Here is a 24,287-nt window from a genome sequence, read left to right on the forward strand (position 1 = left end):
TCTCTCATGTTTCATTCCCCCTTCTGATTACCCCCCTTTCTTTATCCCTTTCTTCCCCTACCGATCATCCTAGTTCTTATGTTCCATAGATGAGAGAAATCATATGATAATTGTCTTTCTCTGCTTGACTTATTTCACTTAGCATTATCTCCTCCAGTGCCATCCATGTTGCAGAAAATGTTGAGAACTTGTTCTTTCTGATAGCTGAGTAATATTCCATTGTATATATGGACAACAACTTCTTAATCCAGTCATCTGTTGAAGGGCATCTCGGTTCCTTCCAAGATTTAGCTATTGTGGACAATGCCACTACGAACATTGGGGTGCATATGGCCCTTCTCTTCACTACATCTGTATCTTTGGGGTAAATACCCGGTATTTCAATGGCTGGGTCATAGGGTAGCTCTATTTTTAACTTTTTAAGGGACCTCCACACTATTTTCCAGAGTGGCTGCACCAACCTGCATTCCCACCAACAATGTAGGAGGGATCCCCTTTCTACATCCTCTCCAACAATTGTTGTTTCTTGCCTTGTCTATCTTTGCCATTCTAACTGGCGTAAGGTGGTATCTCAGTGTGGTTTTGATTTGAATTTCCCTGATGGCTAATGATTTTGAACATTTTTTCATGTGTCTGTTAGCCATTTGTATGTCATCATTGGAAAGTGTCTGTTCATATCTTCTGCCCATTTTTTGATCTGTTTATTTGTTTCTCACGTATTGAGTTTGAGAAGTTCTTTGTAGATCTTGGGTACCAGTCTTTTATCTGTAGCGTCATTTGCAAATATATTCTCCCATTCCGTGGGCTGCCTCTTAGGTTTTTTGATTCTTTCCTTGGCTGTGCAGAAGCTTTTTATCTTGATGTAGTCCCACATGTTCATTTTATCTTTTGTTTCTCTTGCCTTTGGAGATGTGTCATGAAAAAGGTTGCTTTGGCCGATGTCGTAGAGGTTGTTGCCTATGTTCTCCTCTAGGATTTTGATGGATTCCTGTCTCACATCGAGGTCTTTCATCCATTTGGAGTTTATCTTTGTGTATGGTATGAGAGAGTGGTCAAGTTTCATTCTTTTGCATGTAGCTGTCCAATTTTCCCAGCACCAATTATTGAAGAGACTGGTTTTTTTCCACTGGATGTTTTTTCCTGCTTTATCAAAGATTAGTTGGCCAAAGACCTAGATAGACCTTGAGATGCGAAGTGAGATATGTCAGAGAAAGACAAACACGGTATGATATCACTTATATAATATGGAATGTAGAAAAAACTGAATTTGTAAAAACAGAGTAGAATTGTGGTTACCAGCAGATGGGGGAATTGGCCAGATGTTGTTTAAGGGTACAAACTTGCAACTTGTAGATAAATAATTTCTGAAGGTCTAATGTACAACATATTGACTCTAGGCAACAATACTGTATTATGAACTTCAAAGTTTCTAAGAGAGTAAATCTTAACTGTTCTCAACACAAAAAAGAAATAATTATGTGACATGATAAAGGTTAGCTAACACTACTGTAGTAATCATATTGCAATATATGAATGTCATACCAGCACCTTGTATACCTCAATCTTACACAATGTTATATGGCAATTATAGCTCAATAAAAAATTTCGTATAACACATATCACTTTATAGGTAGTGACTTTAGTTTATAGCAGATTATTCTCAAATCATCCTATGTATCATGACGTTGTTGCCATTTAATTAATCTGTTTCCAATAAGGGCACAGTATATTGTTGCTATTATTAATTTAAACAGATGTTTATCTTTTAGATCAATTAAATAAAATTTGTTTTTTGCCTTCACTTATTTCTTCTCTCAAGCTCTTCTTTTAATGAAGATTCCATTTCCCTGAAAAATGTTTAACATTTCTTGCCAGGCAGCTCTACTGGCAAAGAATTTCCCATTTTTAAAATTTGTTTTTCTGAGAATATTTTTATTTCTTCAAATTTGGGGGATAATTTTTCTGGATATAGAAATCTAGGTTGGTGAGTTTTTTGAACCCCAATACCAATTCTTTCATTCCCCTCTCTTCTTTCTTTCATGGCTTCTGATGAGAAATCTGTAATTTTTTTTCTTTTCTATATGGGTTATATAGGTAAGTAGGCTCCTCCCCCCCACCATGCCAGCTTTATTCTAGATTTTCTCTTTGTTGTTGGTTTTCTGCAGTTTAAATATGACATGCTTAGCTGTAGATTTTGTTTATTTATCTTCTTTGGTGTTCTCTGAGCTTCCTGGATCTGTGGCTTGGTGTCTGTCATTAATTTTGAAAGTTCTTAGTCATTATTTCTTCAAATATTTATTCTGTTCATTTTCTCTTCTCCTGGTATTCCAATTATATGTTTGTTAAACCTTCTGAAACTGTCACATGATTCTTGGATATTCTATTCTTTTTGTTTTCTTTTTCTTCTTAGTGTTCAAGTTTGTCAAGTTTCTGGGGCGCCTGGGTGGCACAGCGGTTAAGCGTCTGCCTTCAGCTCAGGGCGTGATCCCGGCGTTATGGGATCGAGCCCCACATCAGGCTCCTCAGCTATGAGCCTGCTTCTTCCTCTCCCACTCCCCCTGCTTGTGTTCCCTCTCTTGCTGGCTGTCTCTATCTCTGTCAAATAAATAAATAAAATCTTTAAAAAAAAAAAAAAGTTTGTCAAGTTTCTGATAATCTGTGTTCAAGTTTACTGATTGTTTTATTGGCCATGTCCACTGCATTGATGAGCTCATTAAATGCATTCTTCACTTCATTTACAGTTGTTTTAATATCTAACATTTCCATTTGAATCTTTGTTCGAGTTTATATCTCTGCTTACATTATCCATCTTGTGTGTTTTCTATTTCCATTAGAGCACTTAAAATATTAGTCATAGTCATTAAAAATTACTTGTTCTATAATTCTGTTATTTTTGTTATATCTGAGTCTGGTTCTGACATTGTTTTGTCTCTTCAGACTTTTATCCTTGCCTTTTAGCATGCCATGTAATTTTTTGATTAAAATTTGACATATGTGTCAGATAATAGGTGTTGAGATGGATAGACTTTAAGTGTGAGGTTTTATGTTGATGTGTTAAAGAGCTAGGCTGTATTGATGTTTGCTGTAACTCTAGTTACACATATTTCTATTGTCCTTGATATTTTGTGTCCCTTGTTTCTTTGGTTTCCCTAAAAACTCCTTCTTATATAGAGATTTTTAGATGGTAGGTTGTAGCTTGTCCTGAGACTGGTTCTCCCCTAAGTAAGTCCAATAAAAGTAGTTGATTTTCAGTTTGTTATGCCTTTCTCTTGTATTTTTTTTAACCATTCAGTTTTGAGAATTTAAAAATTTTTTCTAGATACTACTCTTTTGTCAGATATATGGTTTGCAAATATTTTCTGTCAGTCTATAGCTTGTTTTTCACTTTCTTAACAGGATCTTTCATAGAGAAAATGTTTTAAGTTTTGATAAAGCCCAATTTATTAATTTTTTCATTATGGATTATACTTTTTCGTCAAATCTAAGAACTCATTGCTTAGACCCAGATCCCAAAGATTTTCTCCTCTTTTTTTTTTTTTTTTGGTTAAAGTTTTATATTTTACAAGTCAGTGTGTGATTTGTGTTGAGTTAATTTTTGTATAATGTTTAAAGTTTAGGTAGAGATTTATTTTTGTCTCAATAGATATCCATTTCTCTAGTACCTTTTGTTGACCTTCTTTCATTGAATTGCCTTGCATATTTGTCAAGAGTCAGTTGTACATATTAAGTGGGTTTACTTTTCTGTGTTCTTTATTCTGTTCCATTGATCTGTATATCTGTCTTTCTGCCAATACCAAACAGTTTTGATTACTATAGTTATATATTATGTCTTGAAATTGGGTAGACTTATTACTCCTATTTATTCTTTATCACAGTTGCTTTAGCTATTCTAGTTCCTTTGTCTTTCCATATAAATTTTAGAAAACCATGACTACAAAACCTACAAAAATGTCTTGACTGAATTTTATAACAATGGGAATCAACATTTTACTATGTTGAGTATTAAAATACATGAACATAGAATGTTTACTTAGAGCTTTCATTTCTTTCATTGGAGTTGTGTAGTTTTTAGCATACATGTATATATTTTTTAATATTCATACCTCAGTATATCATATTTTGAGTGCCTTTAAATGATACTGCATTTAAAATTTTCCTTTCCACATGTTCATTGCTATTATATACAAACACAATTGAGATATGTATGTTTATCTTATATGGTGCAGTGTTGGTGAACTCACTTATTAGTTCTAAGAGTTTCTTTGTAGATTCCTTGGGATTTTCTATGTAGACCATCGTGTTATCTGAAAATAGAAAAGTTTTATTTCTTCCTTTCTGATCTACAGGCTTTTATTTCCATTTCTTGCTTTCTTGCACTGGATAGAATTTCCAATACTATATTGAAGGAGAGGGATGAGAGCAGGCATCCTTGCTTTGTTCTTGATTTTAGGAGGAAAACGTTTAGTCTTTCACCATTAAGTATAATTTTAATTGTAGGATTTTTGTAGCTGCTCTTTATTAAGTCAAGAAAATACCCTCTAATGTCATTTTTGATAATTTTTATCATGAATGAGTATAGAGTTTTGTCAAATACTGTTTCTCATCATTGGTATGATCATGTTACTTTTCTGTTTTAGCCTGTTAATATGGTGAATCACATTGATGAACTGGTGTTGAGCTAACCTTGCATTCCTGGAATAAGCCCCTCTTGGCCTTTTTATATACTACTCAATTCTATGTTAATTTTTTGTTAAGGACTTTTATGTCTGTATTCATGAGAAGTATTGATGTGTAACTTATTCCTCCTGCACCCACACACTTTTTTTTTGAGTTCTAATTGACAAATTAAAATTTTACATATTTAAAGTATACAATTGAGCTAACCTTGCATTCCTGGAATAAGCCCCTCTTGGCCTTTTTATATACTACTCAATTCTATGTTAATTTTTTGTTAAGGACTTTTATGTCTGTATTCATGAGAAGTATTGATGTGTAACTTATTCCTCCTGCACCCACACACTTTTTTGAGTTCTAATTGACAAATTAAAATTTTACATATTTAAAGTATACAATTAGGGGCGCCTGGGTGGCACAGCGGTTAAGCATCTGCCTTCAGCTCAGGGCGTGATCCCGGCGTTCTGGGATCGAGCCCCACATCAGGCTCTTCCGCTGTGGGCCTGCTTCTTCCTCTCCCACTCTCCCTGCTTCTGTTCCCTCTCTCGCTGGCTGTCTCTATCTCTGTCAAATAAATAAATAAAATCTTTAAAAAAAAAAAAATAAAGTATACAATTAGCTGTTCTTTTTTTAAAGTTTTATTTAAATTCCAGTTAGTTAACATAGTGTTATATTTGTTTCAGGTGTACAGTGTAGTGATTCAGCATTCCATACAACACCTATGATCGTCACAAGTGCACTCTTTAATATCCATCACTTATTTAACCCATCTCCCTCCTGCATCCCCTCTGATATCCATCAGTTTGTTTTCTATGGTTAGGAGTCTGTTTTTTGGTTTGCCCCTCTATTTTTTCCCTTTGTTCATTTGTTTTATTGAAGTCAATGGTATTTGCCTTTTTTGACTGACTTGTTTTACTTAGCATAATACTCTTTTACTCAATTCATGTTGTTGCAAATGGCAAGATTTCATTCTTTTTATGGGCTGAGTAATAATCTATTGTGTGTGAGTGTGTGTGTGTATATATATATACACATACACATATGCACACACCACATCTTCTGTGTCCGTTCTTCAGTCAATGGACACTTGGGCTGCTTTCATAATTTAGCTGTTGTTGATATTGCTGCTATAAACATCAGGGTACATGTATTCCTTCAAATTATTATTTTTGTATTCTTTGGGTAAATACTTAGTAGTGCAATTGCTGGATTATAGGGTAGTTCTATTTTTAACTTTTTGAGGAATCTTTGTACTGCTTTTCAGAGTGGCTGCACCAGTTTACATTCCCACCAATAGTGCGACAGGGTTCCCCCTTTTCCCCACCCTTACCAATACCTGTTGTTTCTTCTGTTGTTAATTTTAGCCATTCTGACAGGTGTGACGTGATATCTCACTGAAGTTTTGATTTGTATTTCCCTGATGATGAGTGATGAGCATCTTTTCATGTGTCTGTTGGCCATCTATATGTCTTCTTTGGTAAAATGTCTATTCATGTCTTCTGCCCATTTTTTAACTTGATTATTTGTTTTTTGGATGTTGAGTTTTATAAGTTCTTTTTATATTTTGGATACTAACCCTCATTTGCAGATATCTTCTCCCATTCTGTAAGTTACCTTTTAGTTTTGTTGATTGTTTCCTTCGCTGAATAGAAGCTTTTTATCTTGACGGAGTCCCAGTAATTTATTTTTGCTTTTATTTTCCTTGCCTCAGGAGACCTATCTCATAAAAAGTTTCTATGGCTGGATTTCAAAGAGATTACTGCCTGTGTTCTTCTTTACAATGTTTATGGTTTTCTGTCTCACAGTTAGGTTTTTCATCCATTTTGAATTTACTTTAGTGTATGGTGTAAGGAAGGGTACAGTTTCTTTTGCCTGTTGCTGTCCAGTTTTTCCAACACCATTTGTTGAAGAGACTATCTTTTTTCCATTGGATATTCTTTCCTACTTTGTCAAAGATTAATTGAACATATAGTTGTGGATTCATTTTTGGATTTTCTATTCTATTCCATTGATCTTTTTGTCTGTTTTTGTGCCAGTACCATACTGTTTTGATCATTACAGCTTTGTAATATAACTTGAAGTCTGGAATTGTGATGCATCCAGCTTTGCTTTTCTTCTTCAACATTGCTTTGTCTATTCAGGGTCTTTTGTGGTTTCATACAAATTACAGGATTGTTTGTTTTTGTCTGTTGGTATTTTGGTAGGGTTTGCATTAAATGTGTAGATTGCTTTAGGTAGTATAGACATTTTAACAGTACTTGTTATTCTAATCCATGAGCATGGAATGCCTTTCTATATTTTTGTGTCATCTTCAGTTTTTTTCATCAGTGTTTTATAGTTCTCAGAGTGTAGGTCTTTCACCTCTTTGGTTAGGTTTATTCCTAGGTATCTTTTTTTTTAAATTTATTTGTTTATTTGAGAGAGCAAGTGAACAAGAGAGAGCACATGAGCAGGGGCAGAGGGAGAGGAAGAGGAAGAAGTAGACTTCCCTGCTGAGCAGGGAGCCTGACATGGGGCTTGATCCCAGGACCCTGGGATCATGACCTGAGTCAAAGGCAGATGCTTAACTGACTGAGCACCCTGATGCCCCTATTCCTAGGTAGCTTAATGTTTTTGGTGCAATTGTAAATTAAGGGATTTATTCCTTGATTTCTCGTTCTGCTGCTTCATTACTGGTGTATAGAAATGCAACAGATTTCTGTACATTGATTTTGTATCCTATAACTTTTCTGAATTTGTGTTTCAGTTCTAGCAATTTTTTGGTGGAATCTTTCAGGTTTTTTTTATATATAGTGTCCTATTATCTGCAAATAGTGAAAGTTTGACTTCTTCCTTCCTTCCTTTGATTCTTTCCTTCCTCGGTTTGGATGCCTTTTTTCTTTATTTTTGTCTGATTGCTGTGGCTAGGATTTCTAGTACTATGTTAATTAATAATGGTGAGAGGGGAATCCCTGTCTTCTTCCTAACTAAAGAGGAAAGGCTGTCAATATTTTCCTCATTTAGGATGATATTAGCTGTGGTTTTTCATAGATGGCCTCTATTATGTTGAGGTATGTTCCCTCTAAATCCACTTTGTTGAGGGTTTTTATAATGAGTGGATGTTGTACTTTGTCAAATGGTTTTTCTGTATCTATTGAGATGATCATATGGTATTTATCCTTTCTCTTGTTAATGTGATGTATCATATTGATTGATTTGCAGACTGAACCATACTTTTATCCCTAGAATAAATCCCACTTGATTGTGGTGAATGATTCTTTTAATATACTGATGGATTCAGTTTACTAGCATTTTATTGGGAATTTTTGCATCCATGTTCATCAGGGATTATTGGCCTGTAGTTCTGTTTTTTAATGGAGTCCTTATCTGTCTTGGTATCAAGGTAATGCTGGTGTCATAGAATGAATTTGGAAAGTTTTCCTCTTAAGTTTTCTGGAAAAGATTTTCAATTCTTCTTTAAATGTTTGATAGAATCCACTAGTGAATCTGAGCCTGAATATTTCTTTTCTGGAAATTAAAAAATTATAAATTAAATTTTCTTAATAGTTATGGAACTATTCAATTTATTCCAAATTTGGAGAATTTTGCCAATTTGTGCTTTTTGAGGAATTGGTCCATTCTACCTACAGTGTCAGATGTATTTGTATAGAGTTGTTATTTATCATATTAAATTTGCCTGATTTGTAGTGATATTCCATGTTTCATTTGTAATATTGGTAAATTGTATTTTATGTCTTTTTTTTCTTGTGAATCTTGCTGGAGATTTTTCAACTTTATTGAACTTTTCAAGGAACCTGCTTTTTGTTTCACTGATCATCTCCATTGCTTTCCTATTTTCAGTTTCATTGATTTCTTTTCTTTATTATTTCCTTTTGTTTACTTGGTTTAGGTTTATTTTGCTCTTATTTTTCTAGGTTCTTGAGGTGGAAGCTTAGTTATTGACCTGAAACTTTTTCTCTTTTCTACTGTAAGTATTTAGTGCTATAAATTCCCCTGTGGCATTGCTTTAGCTGTGTTTCATAAGTTTTGATTTTGTATATTTGCAGTATCATTCAGTCCAATGTATTTTTTCCATGAGCTTAAGATACATCTTTTTTATTTAAGTATGATTAATGTGCATTGTTATATTAGTTTCAGGTGTACAACATAATGATTCAGCAACTCCATACATTACTCATTGCTCATCAAGATAAATGTACCCTTTATTTCATCCATCCCCCTACCCACCTTCCATCTGGCAACCACCAGTTTGTTATCTGTATTTTAGAGTCTGTTTTTTTTGCCTGTCTCTTTTTTTCTTTGTTCATCTGTTTTGTTTCTTAAATTCTACATATGAGTGAAATCATATGGTATTTGTTTTTCTTTGACTCACTTATTTTACTTAGCATTATATCCTCTAGGTCCATCCATGTTGTTCCAAGTGGGATGATCTTATTCTTTTTATGCCTGTTTAATATTCTATTATGTATATATATATACCACATCTTCTTTATCCCTTCATCTATGGATGGACATTTAAGTTGATTCCATATGTTGGCTATTATAATGTTGCAAGGAGAAGGTGAGATGCTGGAAGAGTAGGGAACCTCATTTCATCTTGTCCCTTGAATTTAGCTAGATAACTATCAAACCATTCTGTGCACCTGTGAATTCAGCCTGAGATGTAAGGAAAAAAATATCTGGAGCTCTACAAGTAGAAAAGCAACTTCTTTTTGCAAGGTAGGAGGTATGGAGAAGTGAAACTGAGGGGAGATATTGGAAGAAAAATGGAGTGGGGAGAGCATCCATAAGCTGGCTACCGGAAAGTGATATAGCCCCAGAGGGCAAAATCAGAACCCTTAGAAATCTGCTCCAGTGAGAGGCATCTCTGTCTCAAATGGGCTCAGGGGATGAAACATGCAGAATTTTAGGTGGATCATTGTGCTCTCAGGATCCCAGGAATCACAGAACTAATGGGGATGCCTGAGTCAGTAGAGTGCCTAAGCAGTGGAGCAGGGAAACTGGTTATGGTCAGCAAGCCCAGGAGGGGGCTCTCAGCTCAGATCGCCATAAACCATCCTGATCAGGTGAACATTCTTCGCCTGGGCACCCTGCAAAGGACTCAAATGTGGGGACTGTACACCATCCCCGGGAGGGGCAGAGTGGGTTTGTGCATGATCCCTCGACCCCTCTCAGCACCAGGGCCCCAGAAAGGGCAGTAATGTGGGACCCTCAGACTCTCCCCAGAAGGGTAGCTATGGACACAAAGCTCAGGAGTCTGCAGAGTTTGGCACACACAATAGTGAACACCATTTGTCCCAGAGGGTTTACTGAAGGGGGTGGGAGGACAGCAATCTTTTGGCTCTGGGGCTGGAGATTAGGACATGGCCATTTTTATTTTGATCCTCTAAAGAGACTCGGAAAGCCTTCAGGGAACAAAAGCCACACAGAGGACCAGCTTACACTGAGCCCAGCCCCCTGGCAAGGGGCAGTGCCACTCCGCCCAGGCAAAGACACCTGAGAAGCAGCACAGCAGGCCCCTCCCTCAGATCAACTGGAAAAACAGGTGCACAACAAGTTTATGGATTCCCAAAAGACTATAAAACTCCAGTGCTAGGGGAAAATAGTATATAGAACTAGAGGTTTTTTTCTTGTGATTCATTTATCTTTAAGTCTAAAATTTTCCATTTCTATTTTTTCTTTTTTTCCTTTTCATCTAGTTTCTTATTTTATCAACTCTTTGTTTTTAAGTTGATTTTTAACATTTATTTTTTACATCTACATTTTATAGATATTTGCCTCGTTTTTGGCCTCCTTTTACTTTATTCAATCTTATTTTTGTATATATATCGAGTTTTGCTTTCTTTGCAATTTTGGGATTTAGTTTCTTCTAACACACAGACCAATATCCACTCAGGAACAAGTGGATCACCCTGTTTTGTCCACCCTGTGAGATTATATTCTCCTCCCTCCCTGCCTTTTTGTTTTGTTTTTGTTTTGTTTCCTTTTGTTATGTTTTTTATTGCTTTTCTGTTTTGGTTTCTGATCTCTTTGGATTTGGCTGGTGTGTATTTTGCTTGGCTCATGGTGATATTTTTGATTCTGCTCACTCATTATGTCTTCTCTGGGCAAAATGACTAGAAGGAGGAATTCACAACAAAAGAAGGAATGGGAGGTAATATTCTCTGCCACAGATCTAATTGATATAGATATAAGTAAGATGTCAGAGATGGAATTCAGGATTACAATTATAAAGTTAATACCTGGGGTTGAAAAAAAGCATAAAAGAAACTTAGTACAGAAATGAGATCTAATCAGGCTGAAATTTAAAATGCTGTGACTGAGATACAGTCTAAATTGAATGTTCTAACAGCTAGGGTGAATGAGGCAGAAGAGAGAGTAAGTAATCTAGAAGACAGGTTGATGGAAAGGAAGGAAGTTATGGAAAAGAGAGAAAAACAACTAATAGCCTGTGAAGAGAGGCTTTGGGAAATCAGTGATGCTATGAAACATAGTAACGTCAGGATTATTGGAGTGCCTGAGGGTGAATAGAGAGGGCCAGAAGGTATATTTGAGCAAATCATAGCTGAGAACTTCCCTAAATTGGGAAAGGAAAGAAGCATTCATGTCCAAGAGATAGAGAGAACTCCTCCCAAAATCAATAAAAATAGATCAACACCCCAACATATAATAGTGGGGCTTGCAAAGTTCAGAGACAAAGAGAAAATCCTGAAAGCAGCTGAAGACAAGAGACTCCTAACCTACAGAGGGAGGAACATCAGACTAACATCAGACCTATCCACAGAAACCTGGCAGGCCAGAAAGAATTGGCATGATATATTCAGGGTACTAAATGAGAAGAACATGCAGCCAAGAATACTTTATCTGGTAAGGCTTCCATTATATTCAGAATGGAAGGAGAGATAAAGTGCTTCCAGGACAGACAGAAACTAAAAGAATATGTGACCACCAAGCCAGCCCTGCAAGAAATATTATGGGAGACCCTGTAAGCAAAGAGAGACCCCAAGAGTAATATAGGCCAGAAAGAAGCAGAGGCAGTCTACAGAAACAGGGAATCTACAGGCAAGACTAGGGCATATCTTGTAAATTAATACCATTCAATAGTTACTCTGAATGTAAATGGGCTAAATGCTCCAATCAAAAGATACAGGTATCAGGTTGGATAAAAAAGCAAGACCCATCCATATGCTATCTGCAGGAGACTCATTTGAGATCAAAAGACCCTCCACCTTGAAATTGAGGGTTATGGAGAATCATTTACCATGCTAATGGACATCAAAAGAAAGCTGGGGTAGCAATCTTCATATCTGACAAATTAGATTTCAAACCAAGATTGTAGCAAGAGATGAAGAGGGACACTATATCACACTTAAAACATCTATCCAACAAGATCTAACAATTGTAAATATTTATGCCCCCATAATTGGAGCAGCCAATTATGTAAACCAATTAATAACCAAAGTTAAGAAACACATTGATAATAAAATGTTAATAGTAGGGGACTTCAACACCCCCCTCACAGCAATGGACAGATTATCTAAGCAGAAGATCAACAAAGAAACAGGGACTTTGAATGGCACACCGCACCAGATGGACTTTACAGATATATACAGAACATTCCATCCTAAAACAACAGAATACTCATTCTTCTTGAGTGCACATGGAACTTTCTCCAGAATAGATCACATACTGGGTGGCAAATCAGATCTCAACTGATACCAAAAGATTGTGATTATTCCCTGCATATTTTCAGACTGCAGTGCTTTGAAAGTTGATCTTAATCACAAGTGGAAATTTGGAAGGAACTTAAACACCTGGACATTAAAGAATATTCTACTAGAGAATGAATACGTCAACCAGGAAATTAAAGAGAAATTTTAAAAATTCATGGGAACTAATGAGAATGAAAATACATCTGTTTAAAACCTTTAGGATACAGGAAAGGCAATCCTAGGAGTAAAGTATATTGCAATACAAGCCTCTATCAAAGAATTTGAAAAATCTGAAATACACAAGCTAACCTTACACCTAAAGGAGCTGGAGGAAGAACAGCAAAAAAAGCCTAAACCTAGCAGGAGAAGAGAAATGATAAAGATTATAGCAGAAATCGATGAAATAGAAACCAGAAGAATGGTAGAAAAGATCAATGAAACTAAGAGCTGGTTCTATGAAAGAATTAATAAGATTGATAAACCCCTGGCCAGACTTATCAAAAAGAAAAGAAGAAAGGACCCAAATTAATAAAATGAATGAAAGGAGACAACACCACCACCAAGGAAATAAAGCTTTAAGAACATATTATGAGCAACTATATACCAACAAATTAGGCAATCTGGAAGAAATGGATGCATTACTAGAAATTTATAAACACCAGAACCAAAACAGGAGGAAATAGAAAATATGAACAGAACAATAACCAGCAAGGCAATTGAAGCAGCTATCAAAAACCTCTCAAAAAACAAGAGTCCAATGCCAGATGGCTTCCCAGGGGATGTCTAACAAATATTTAAAGGATTAATACCTATTCTACTGAAGCTGTTTCAAATAGAAATGGAAGGAAAGCTTCCAAACTCATTCTATGAGGCCAGCATTACCTTGATCCCAAAACTAGACGACTCCATCAAAAAGGAGAATGACAGACCAATATCCCTGATGAACATGGATGCCAAAATACTCACCACGATACTAGGCAATAGGGTCCAACAGTACATTAAAAGGATTATTCACCACAACCAAGTGGGATTTATTCTTGGACTGCAAGGTGGTTTTAACATCTGGAAATCAATCAATGTCATATACTACATAAATAAAAGAAAGGACAAGAACCATTTGATCTTCCAAATTGATGCAGAAAAAGCATTTAACATACAGCATTCTTTATTAAAACTCTTCAACGTGTGGGATAGAGGGAACGTACCTCAATATCGTAAAAGCCATCTATAAAAGCCCACAGCAAATATCATTCTCAATACGGAAATACTGAGAGCTCTTCCCTTAAGGTCAGGAACACGACAGGGATGTCTGCTATCACCGTTGCTGTTCAACATTGTACTAGATGTCCTAACCTCAGCAAACAGACCACAAAAAGAAATAAAAGGCATCCGAATTGGCAAAGAAGTCAAACTCTCACTCTTTGCAGATGACATGATACTCTTTGTGGAAAACACAGAAGATTCCACCCCAAAATTGCTAGAACTCATACAGGAATTCAGCAAAGTGGCAGGATACAAAACCAAGCACAGAAATCAGTTGGTAAAGGATCTGTGCTCTGAAAACTACAGAATGCTTATGAAACAAATTGAGGAAGACACAAAGAAATGGAAGACACAAAGCACATGGATTGGAAGGATACACATGTTTAAAATATCTATGCTACCCAGAGCAATCTACACAGTCAGTACAATCTCTATCAAAATACCATTGATATTTTTCACAGAGCTGGAACAATTAATCCTAAAATTTGTATGAAACCAGAAAAGACCCTGAATAGCCAAAGGAATGTTGAAAAAGAAAACTAAAGCTGGGGGCATCACAATGCCTGACTTCAAGCTATATTACAAAGATGTGATCATCAAGACAGCATGGTACTGGCACAAAAACAGACACATAGATCAATGGAACAGAATAGAGAGCCCAGAAATGGACCCTCAACTCTATGGTCAACTAATCTTTGACAAAGCAGGAAAGAATATCCATTGGAAAGAAGACAGTCTTTTTAATAAATGGGGTTGGAAAAATTGGACAACCACATACAGAAGAATGAAACTGGACCTTTCTCTTCCACTATACACAAAGATAAACTCAAAATGGATGAAAGACCTAAATGTGAGACAGGAGTCCATCAAAATCCTAGAGGAATTTGGCAGCAACCTCTTCGACTTTGGCTGCAGCAACTTCCTGCAAGACACGACTCTGAAGGCAAGGGAAACATAAGCAAATATGAACTATTGGGACTTCATCAAGGTAAAAAACTTTTGCACAGCAAAGGAAACAGTCAACAAAACTAAAAGGCAACCTATAGAATGGGAGAAGATATTCACAAATGACATATCAGATAAAGGGCTGGTATCCAAGATCTATAAAGAACTTCTCAACCTCAACACCCAAAACACAAATAATCCAGTTAACAAATGGGCAGAAGACATGAATGGACGTTTCTCCAAAGAAAACATACATATGGAAACAGAGATGAAAAATGCTCAGCATCACTTATCATTAGGGAAATACAAATAAAACTACAATGAGATACCACATCACACCACTTAAATGGCTAAAATTAACAAGACAGGAAACAACAAATGTTGGCAAGGATGTGGAGAAATGGGAACCCTCTTACACTGTGGGAATGTAAGCTGGTATGGCCACTGTAGAAAACAGTATGGAGGTTCCTCAAGAAGTTAAATATAGAGCTACCCTACAACCCATCAATTGTACTACTGGGTATCAATGCAAAGATACAGATTTAGTGATGCAATGGGGCACCTGCACCCCAATATTCATGGCAGCAATGTCCACAATAGCCAAACTGGAAGACGCCGAGATGTCCTTCAACATATGAGTGGATAAAGAAGATGTGGTTATATATACAGTGGAATATTACTCAGCTGTCAGAAAGGATGAATACCTACCACTTACATTGATGTGGATGAACTGGAGGGTATTATGCCAAGTGAAATAAGTTAATCAGAGAGACAATTATCATATGCTTTCACTCATCTGTGAAGTATAAGTAGTGCAAGGATCTTAGGGGAAGGGAGGGAAAATTTAATGGGAAAAAATCGGAGAGGGAGACAAACCATGAGAGACTCTTGACTCTGGGAAACAAACTGAGGTTTGCAGAAGGGGTGATAGGTGGGGGCATGGGGCAACTGGATGATGGGCTTAAGGAGGGCACATGACGTGATGAGCACTGGGTGTTATACGCAACTGATGAATTATTGAACACTACTTCTGAAACTAATGTACTATATGTTGGCTAATTGAATTTAAATAAAAAAATAAATGCTGCAATAAATATAGGGGTGCATGTATCTTTTTGAATTAGTGTTTTTGTTTTCTTTGGGTAAATACCTAGTAATGGAATTATTGGATCATATCATAATCCTGTTTTTAATTTTTTGAGAAATATCGATAGTGTTTTCCACAGTGGCTGCAGAAGGTTATAGTCCCATTTACAGTACATAGTTCCTTTTTCTTTACATTCTTGTCAACACTTGCTATTTCTCGTGTTTTTTAAATTCCTCTGTGGTGACTTCTTGGACCTAAAATTAGAAGTGTGTTTCAAGTATTTGGAGATTTTGTTTCTCTTTTATTGATTTCTAATTTGATTCCATTGTGTTTAGAGGGCACATTCTATATGACTTGATTATTTCAAATTTGTTGAAGTTTATTTTTTAGCCCAAAATGTGGTGTATCTTATTATATGTCTTGTGGTGACAAGAATATTTTGCTGTTGTTTGGCAGATTATTTTATAAATGTTGATTAGTTCTGTTGACTGGTGATTTTGTTGGTTCTGTATCCTTGCTGATTTGCTAGGAACAGGTGTTGAAATCTACTAGAATCATGGATTCTCTTTTTCTCTTCTCAGTTTTTGCTTCACATAATTGCAGGTTTTTGTTTGGACATGGACCTTTAGGATTGCCATGTCTTCTTGGTTACTTATCTTTTTATCTTTACAAAATGTCCTGGTCATTTTCTCTCTTTCCAAGTTTTTTGTTGTTGTTGTTTTAAGATCTGATACTAGTACAGCCATTCCCACTTTCTTTTGATTAATGTTTGTATGATATACCTTTGTACCTCCTGTTACTTTCAGCCCACCCATGTCAATATATTGGAATAAGTTTCTTGTACACAGCATATAGTAGGTAGTTTTTTTTTTAAACTCTGCCAATCTGTATTTTAATTGGTGTTTACATTTTATGTAATTAGAGATAGTGCTTAAGTTCTCAATTTAGTTTTTGTTGTCTATTTTTTCATTCAAATGTGGGGTTTTTTGCCTTCCTGTGGTTTAATTGAACATTTTTTTAAAATTCCATTTTGATTTATGTGTAGTTTTTAATGTCTCTCTTTGTATCATTTCACTTCTTGAGTGATTGCTGTAGATATTTCATTATGTATGAACAACTTACCACAATCTACTGGTATTGCATTTTCTCAGTTTGAATGAAGTACGAAGCTCTTTCCTTTCTTAATTTTCATTCCCTCATTTTAAATAAATTTTCTCTCTCTGTATTTAGAACCACATCAGACTATGTTATAATTTCTGCTTCAACTATGAAACATAATTTAAGATACTCAAAGGAAGGAGGAAAATATATTGAATTTAACCATATTTTTACTCTCCCTGTAGTTTTTTATTCACACTTGATATTAAAAAATCTCTGATCTTTTTTTCTGTTTAGTGAGCCCCTTTTAAGCATTCTTTTAGAGTTTGTCTTTTAGTGACAAACTCTTAGATTTCTTTCACCTAATAATGTCATGATTTCCCCTTTATTCCTGAGGGATATTTTGGGGGGATATAGAATTCTGTGTTGATAGTTCTTTCCTCAAAGCACTTGAATAGTGTTCTACTTCCCTTTGGCCTCTGGTTTTCTGGTGAGAAATCTGGTTGTCATTAGAATATTTTCCCCTATAGTTCAGGTGTTATTTCTATTTTGCTGTTTTGGGGATTTTTTTTTTTTTTAGATAGCTGGCTGAGATCTGTCCTAATTTCATTTCTTTGTGTTTATTCTGTTTAGTTTTTGTCAGCTTCTTGAATCTTATGGGTTTTTGTTAATTTTTTTGCCAAATTTAGGATATTTTAGACATGATTTTTTTAAACTACTTTTTCAGTCCCATTTTATTTTCTTTTCCTTTCCTTTCAGGGCCCTGATAACGTGATTGTTAAATCTTTTCTTTTTTGCATCACTGTTTTCTGAGTCTCTGGCATTTTTTACACATCTATTTTCTCTTTGTTGTTCAGATTGGGTAATTTATATTGTTTTATCTGTGAGTTCATGGAATTTATTTTCTGTCCCTTCCACTTGGCTATTGAGCTTATGCATAGGTTTTTAAATTTTCTTTGTTGTGTTTTTCAGTAGTAAAATTTGCATTTGGTTTTTATCATGTTTCTTTGCTGAGTCTTTCCATACTTTTCATTTCATTTCATTCATAATTGCTTGTTGCATTTTTATGATATCTCCTCTTAAATATTTATCAGTGAATTCTAACATCTTTATCATCTTGGTGGTGGTATCTATTGCTTTTTTTTTCATTCAAATTGAGATTTTCCTATTTCTTGGTATGGTGAGTGAGTTTTTATTAAAACTGGATATTTTGGATTTATGTTTTGACATTGTAGGTCTTCTGTAAACCTTCTATTTGTGGTGGGTTGTTTTGACATTGCTCTGGCAGTGGAAGGACAGATGTCATCTTGTTACTAACAGGTGGGAGTAGTTCAAATTTCCCCACTGGTCTTTACTAACTCCTGAGACAGGGAGAGGCACTTCTGCTGGGAAGGGTGTAATTATTGCTCTGTAATTTACTTCTACTGTACAGGATACCAGTGCCTCATTCCTGCTCTCCTCATGGCCTCCATTAACTCAGTTCTCTCATCCAGAAGTTGAAATACTCTTAATTTAAATGAAGGTAGAAATATTATTTCTTTTGTTACAGGAGAATGAGAATAAGCTTCTCAGACATGGATATTCCCTATGGAAGTGTAAGGATTTGGCTTATTTTAAAAATCTGACTTATGTTTGATAGTTTTCCAAATAATTACAGGTAACAAAATTGAAGATTTTTACTATGTGGTTAGTTCATTAAGACTGTGAATGAAATTCAACTAAATTTTCAGTTATCTGTTTAATTTTGTCTCTTGTATCATAATTTTGTCTGGGTACAGATTGTCCAAAATTATCAGATTCTTTTTCTTAGAGAATTTTTAATTCTTTATTTTTTCTTTTATGTGATTTGAGTTTTTCCACTAAAACTATTAAGTATCAGCTTTGAATTAAGATGCTGAGGGAATCTTAGGGTAGCTAGCTGTTTCTTTCCCTGGCCATTGTTGTGGTTCCTATTATCACCATCGTTAGCTCAGTTTGAGGGAACTGCATATCTAAAAGGCTTTATCCCTAATACTTTTTAAAATTTTTTTATTTTATTTTTTTTATTTTTTAAATTTTTTAATTTTTTAAAAAATCCTTTGAGACTTTAAGGAACTGCTACAGTACATCGTTAGTTTTTGATGTAGTGCTCCATGATTCATTGTTTGCGTGTAACACCCAGTGTTCCCTGCAATACGTGCCCTCCTAATACCTATTACTGGGCTAACCCATCCCTGCACCCCCCTCCCCTCTAAAACCCTCAGTTTGTCTCCCAGAGTCCATCATCTCTCGTAGTTCATTTCCCTCTCTGTTTACTCCCCCCTTCATTATTCCCTTCCTTCTCCTACTACTAACTTAGTAATTTAGGTTCCTATCCTAAAACCTGAATTGTAAATTTGCAGCAGTCAACCACTTTCAACCGTATCTCATAAAGTATGGTTCATAGGCTATCTGTAATAGAATCAACCAAAGAAGTGCTAACTAAACTGTAATGTGTATACGACTAACCTGGGGGTTCTTCACAAAGTGCAGTTTCTGATTCTGGGATAGGGCCTGAGATTCTGAATTTCTACTAAGCTTCCTGGTGATGTCCATGCTGGTAATATGGACTTCATTTTTAATAGTGAGTATGAGGTTACTTGTTAAAATATCAGTCATATGTTCCATCCCAAGTCTATAAGGCACAATTTGTGTACCTGGAATGTAGAAATATGCATTTTAATGAGATATTTATTTATACCAACAATTAAAAATTATTGCTATAATTTAGTAGTTCTTAATTATGGTTGTGCATCAAAACCACCCAGAAAGAGTTTTAAAACAGTATTGCTAGATTTACCTCAGAATTGTTGAATTTTCCTCTCTGGCATTTGTATTTTTAATATGCAGAATACACCTGATTCTGAGTGTAAACAGGTTATAAAGTATAACTGTAAATATTATAGAAAGAACTGGAGCCAGAGTCATCATGCCTGGTAGTAGAGGTTTTACCTGGAATCTGGAGAAAAAAATAAGACTAAAATTGAACTACTTTAGAATGTAGGGGAAAAAAATTTCAAATTTGAAGTCTTCCACTCAGTTTCATATGGCAAAATTTCTATAATTTTAAACAGTTTACTGTGTGTGTGTGTGTGTGTGTGTGTGTGTGTGTGTTTTAAAGACTTTATTTATCCACTTGAGAGAGAGAGAGAAAGAGAGACAAAGAAAGAGCACCAGCAGAGGGGGGAGGAGGCAGAGAGAGCAGACTCCCTGCTAAGCAGGGAGCCCGAAGTGGGGCTTGATCCTAGGACCCTGAGATCAGGACCCTAGCCAAAGGCAGACACTTAACTGACTGAGCCACCCAGGCGCCCCAAACCATTTACTTTTTTAAAACATATTTTTGGTTAGTGTTGACAGTGTTTCTCAAATTAGGATCTATAGGGATGGTCTTGGAGTTATGAATTTTCCATATAATTTCTGATTGTAATATTTTTCTTTTTATAATCACACTAGTGGAAAGATTCTGAATGATTTGAACAAATCATTTCATTCAAAAATACTGTCACACAGGTCCGATATGTGAAGTTAAATTTGTGTTGATGATTGTGTTGGTACCAACTAGTGCTAATTTAATTGCTGTGGATCAATAAAATAATAGAAGTGGACTATGCACATGTATTATGTATTCATGCCATATGATTGTAAAATTATGTGATGCTGTACTATGGAATAGAATTCAAAACTGTTCAAGTAGAGACAAATGGTAAAAGGAAAGGCTAGAATAAATATAGATACACCAAATCCAAAAGAACCTGTGCAGTTAGAAACATATCATGAGGTTAATAATTTCTTTAAAAAAAAATCTGTCATATACACTAATGTCATTAATTTGAATTCTAGTTGTAGTTTTATTTGTATTTATTTTATTTTTTTGTTTTATGTGTACATAACAGCCATAAGTATGAGAAATTTGTATTTTATTTTTATACATGAGTCAAAGAATTTGTAAAAGTAACCCAAAAGTGAAGATGAGCAAAAAAAAATGTAAAGGTCTGTACATTCTTCAAGCTTGAAAACATTGATTTTGTTTATGTCATAGGCTTAAGTAACATATATAACATATATTTCAAACTATAGAGTTACTTGATCTTTAACGTAATGGCCCGTTTTAAATAAAGTTTTATACATTAGCTTTCCTTGATTGCCCTTACTGGAATTAATCCCTCCTTTCTTTGAATACTTTATAGCAATTCATACACTTTACTTTCGTTTTTCTTACTTCTCTACTTATTTCTCCTATTAGATGGTATTTTTTTTTTGAGGGAAAAAGAGTAGATTTGTTGTAATCAAGGACAGTGCTTTTTATACTGAACTATTCAGTGAAGTTTGAATTAATGGATAAATAGATGGAAGACTAACATCTTAGATGATTTACTGTAGAGAATGATAGTGAATATAGACGTAGGAACAAGATTATTTTTCCAGGGTTCCTATATAACAGAAAATTCTTCAGTTTGATGGTGGTAGAAATGCATTACAAATAAAAGCATAGCTATTAAATACAATAAATTAAATTCAATAAAGTATTGATTTGTTTTATTAGGGTTATCAAATATATAGCACAAGTATAATCCTGCCTTCTCCCTCACCCATGTCAAGCATCTTAAGTAAATCCCATTACTCTTTTTTTATTGGGTTCAAAAAAGTCTGGGGTCTTTCTTCATTGGTCATTTAACCACCACTCATCAGTTGGACATTGGATGTAAGATGGAAACCCTTTTGTTATCTAGTTTGTTGTCAATAAGAATGAGGGAAAATATCATAGTATTGGTTCAAGGAATACTTCTAATCCTATTTGGATCTTTTTCATGTATTCCATCGTTCCTATACTGTAAAGATTGTCTTTATTGGAATTCTGCCTCTTGCTTCAGATCTCATTACTGAAACATGGCAGTTTTTAGACTTTTCTTCTCAAACTTGGAAATGACTATGTCATATTGAAGTTTGCTCTTTTTCTACCTGAATTCCTAATTTTTTGTCTACTTTTATGGGATTAGTATTTTTTTCTACTCTCCTTGTGATTCAGAAAGTGATCTTAAATCCTCTTTAAAATGAGTTTCTTTTTTCTACTTACATTGAATTGAAAATAGATGCTTCATGGCCTAAAAACATGACCATAAAGTTATTTCCTGTGGGACATTATTAAATACCACTTGGCAACAGCAATTCTAGACTTCAGGTTTTAACCAGAATTGTCCAATACCATATAGGTTACACTTTAATTAGATCTTCAGTTAACCATAAGTGCATATGTAATAGGGTTTCTAGTTTTTTGGTTGTAATGTGCAAGGGGCTTTCAGCAGAATACTTTTGAATAGATGAAGTTTGGTTTAGAGTGGTAGACTGTTGAATAATTCAATGAACCAGACTGAGAATACACATTTGACAGAGTGGATGTTCACTCTTATATAAAAGGAGGTACAAAGTGGAATTTTGTTGGGAATTTACCATTTACATTCCTTTTTTTTTTCCATATTGGTCTGTCTGCCTGGCATCAGAACTCTGTCCTCCTCTTCTAACAATTTACCAGCTCTTTTTCCGAATAAATTGTAGGGATTATTATGATTCAATAACAGGTTCTGGCAAGGGATAACTGTGAACTTATCTCCCTTGGATTTTTTTTTTTTATGAGGGATTAAGGACTGGAAGTAGGCAAAACCAGAGTGATATGCTGTGAGTAGAAGATTCTGGTAAATTCCCAGATTTCACTTATAGGAGTCATTTTTTTTTGGCTATAGAATTATTTCCCAGAATTGGTCAGAAGGCCCATGGTGCAGATGAAAGCAGAACAAAAAAAATAAAGAAATAGTAGAGTAGATCTCTGATCTTATAAACTTTCTTTATACTACTAAGATGCCAAGCATCTGAATAAAAAGTAAATAACTTATGATCTTATATAAAGAAAGCTACAAATTCTCTGATAACTCTGAAATGTATGTTCCGATGTACTTAACTTCTATTTGAAGTGAATATTACCAAAGAAAAACCAACAGTGTAGAAATTTGTTAATTTTGCAACCAAACAGGAATGGATTTGAATCCTAGCTTTGCCGCTTGCTAGCTGTCAGTCTAATGAAAGTAAAAATAAAAATTCTTGCCCTCAGTTTCTTCTTCATAAAATAGAACTATATGTCTGTCTCGGAGTACTCTAATTCTGAAAAGACTGAGAAATAATATATGTTAATGCCCATGGTAAACACTTATTTAATAATGGTTATTATTATCATCATTATTGTTTTTAATGGTATAGTTATTTATCCTCTACCCTCTACTAATAACTAAATGTTACTTGAGTGTATAGTAAATTTTATTGTTTATATAGCTATCACTACCTAATAAGTATAAGAAAAATATAATGCTGACCAAACATAAAATTTAGATATTTTAATTGTAATTTTCTTTCTTTCAGAATTACTTACTGTCATCTACCTTTCCAGAGTAAATGGCTCTATGTTGGAACAGAAAGAGGAAATACACATATTGTAAATATTGAATCTTTCATTCTTTCTGGATATGTTATCATGTGGAACAAGGCAATTGAGCTGTAAGTTTGAACTTGAATACCACTTCATTTGGCTTGAATATTTCATATGGTTATGTAAAGCTTGTCAAATTAGAGTTATTTGAAACATTTATAGCTAATTTATGATTAATTTGAGCGTAAAGTTTAGCTAAAATAATTTAAAACTGTAAAGACTTGTAAAAATATTGTAGTATTAACATACTCTAATTTTAGACTTTCTGAATACTTCAGGGTTTCTGAATAATTAAGTGTTATGTATGTAAAATTTGATGATAAAATTCTAAAAGTTATACATGAAAATCATCTCATTTTTTTATGGTTGTTCTTAGTATAGCCACTTCCAGGGGAATGGCAAGTGGATTGTGGTCACATTTAGTTTTATGTAAAAATAATTATGATAAGTTCACTTGTTTTTTGTTGCTGGTAGCTCCTTCTTCACTTGCCTCACTAACATATTGTTCAGGGTTGTAAGGAGAATCCACTTATCAATATTTTTTATGTTGTGACATATACAGCTATTTGGATATGTGGTTAGTGGTAATTACCGCTTTGACTTTGGCAGTGATACTTAAGTTTATGCACATGTAAAATGTAATGGAATTCCAAGCCATCTTTTTGTATGTACACAAATAGTTCTCCCGGTCACTGTGTTAATCAGAAAAACAAATTTTCTTTAATAAATGTTTATGCTCTGTGCATATTAGGTCCTTAATAAGATATGTTTAACTAAGGCTGGCTCATTTATTATATATATATATAAATATTATATATAAATATAATAAAAATAATAAAAATAAATACTATATTATGATATTATAATAAATTATATTTATATATTATAATAAAATTATAATAAAAATAAATATATATAACATATATAATAAATAAAAATTATATATATAAAATTATATATATATATATATTCTGAGTTATATAATTATTCTCCAGAACTCTGATTAAAACAGCCT

At 34.5% G+C, this 24,287-nt stretch overlaps 1 protein-coding gene across 1 annotated transcript in view; it reads left to right on the plus strand.

Annotated features, from left to right (window-relative positions):
- STXBP5L (syntaxin binding protein 5 like) overlaps window positions 1-24,287 on the plus strand; it is a 404,610-nt gene that overhangs the window by 154,479 nt on the left and 225,844 nt on the right. Inside the window, exon 6 of the mRNA XM_034659194.1 lies at window positions 23,206-23,340. Coding sequence (XP_034515085.1) covers window positions 23,206-23,340 — 135 coding nt within the window. The remainder of the gene's footprint in view (window positions 1-23,205; window positions 23,341-24,287) is intronic.

Source organism: Ailuropoda melanoleuca, chromosome 1 (genome assembly GCF_002007445.2).
Source record: "Ailuropoda melanoleuca isolate Jingjing chromosome 1, ASM200744v2, whole genome shotgun sequence".
Taxonomy (NCBI): domain Eukaryota; kingdom Metazoa; phylum Chordata; class Mammalia; order Carnivora; family Ursidae; genus Ailuropoda; species Ailuropoda melanoleuca.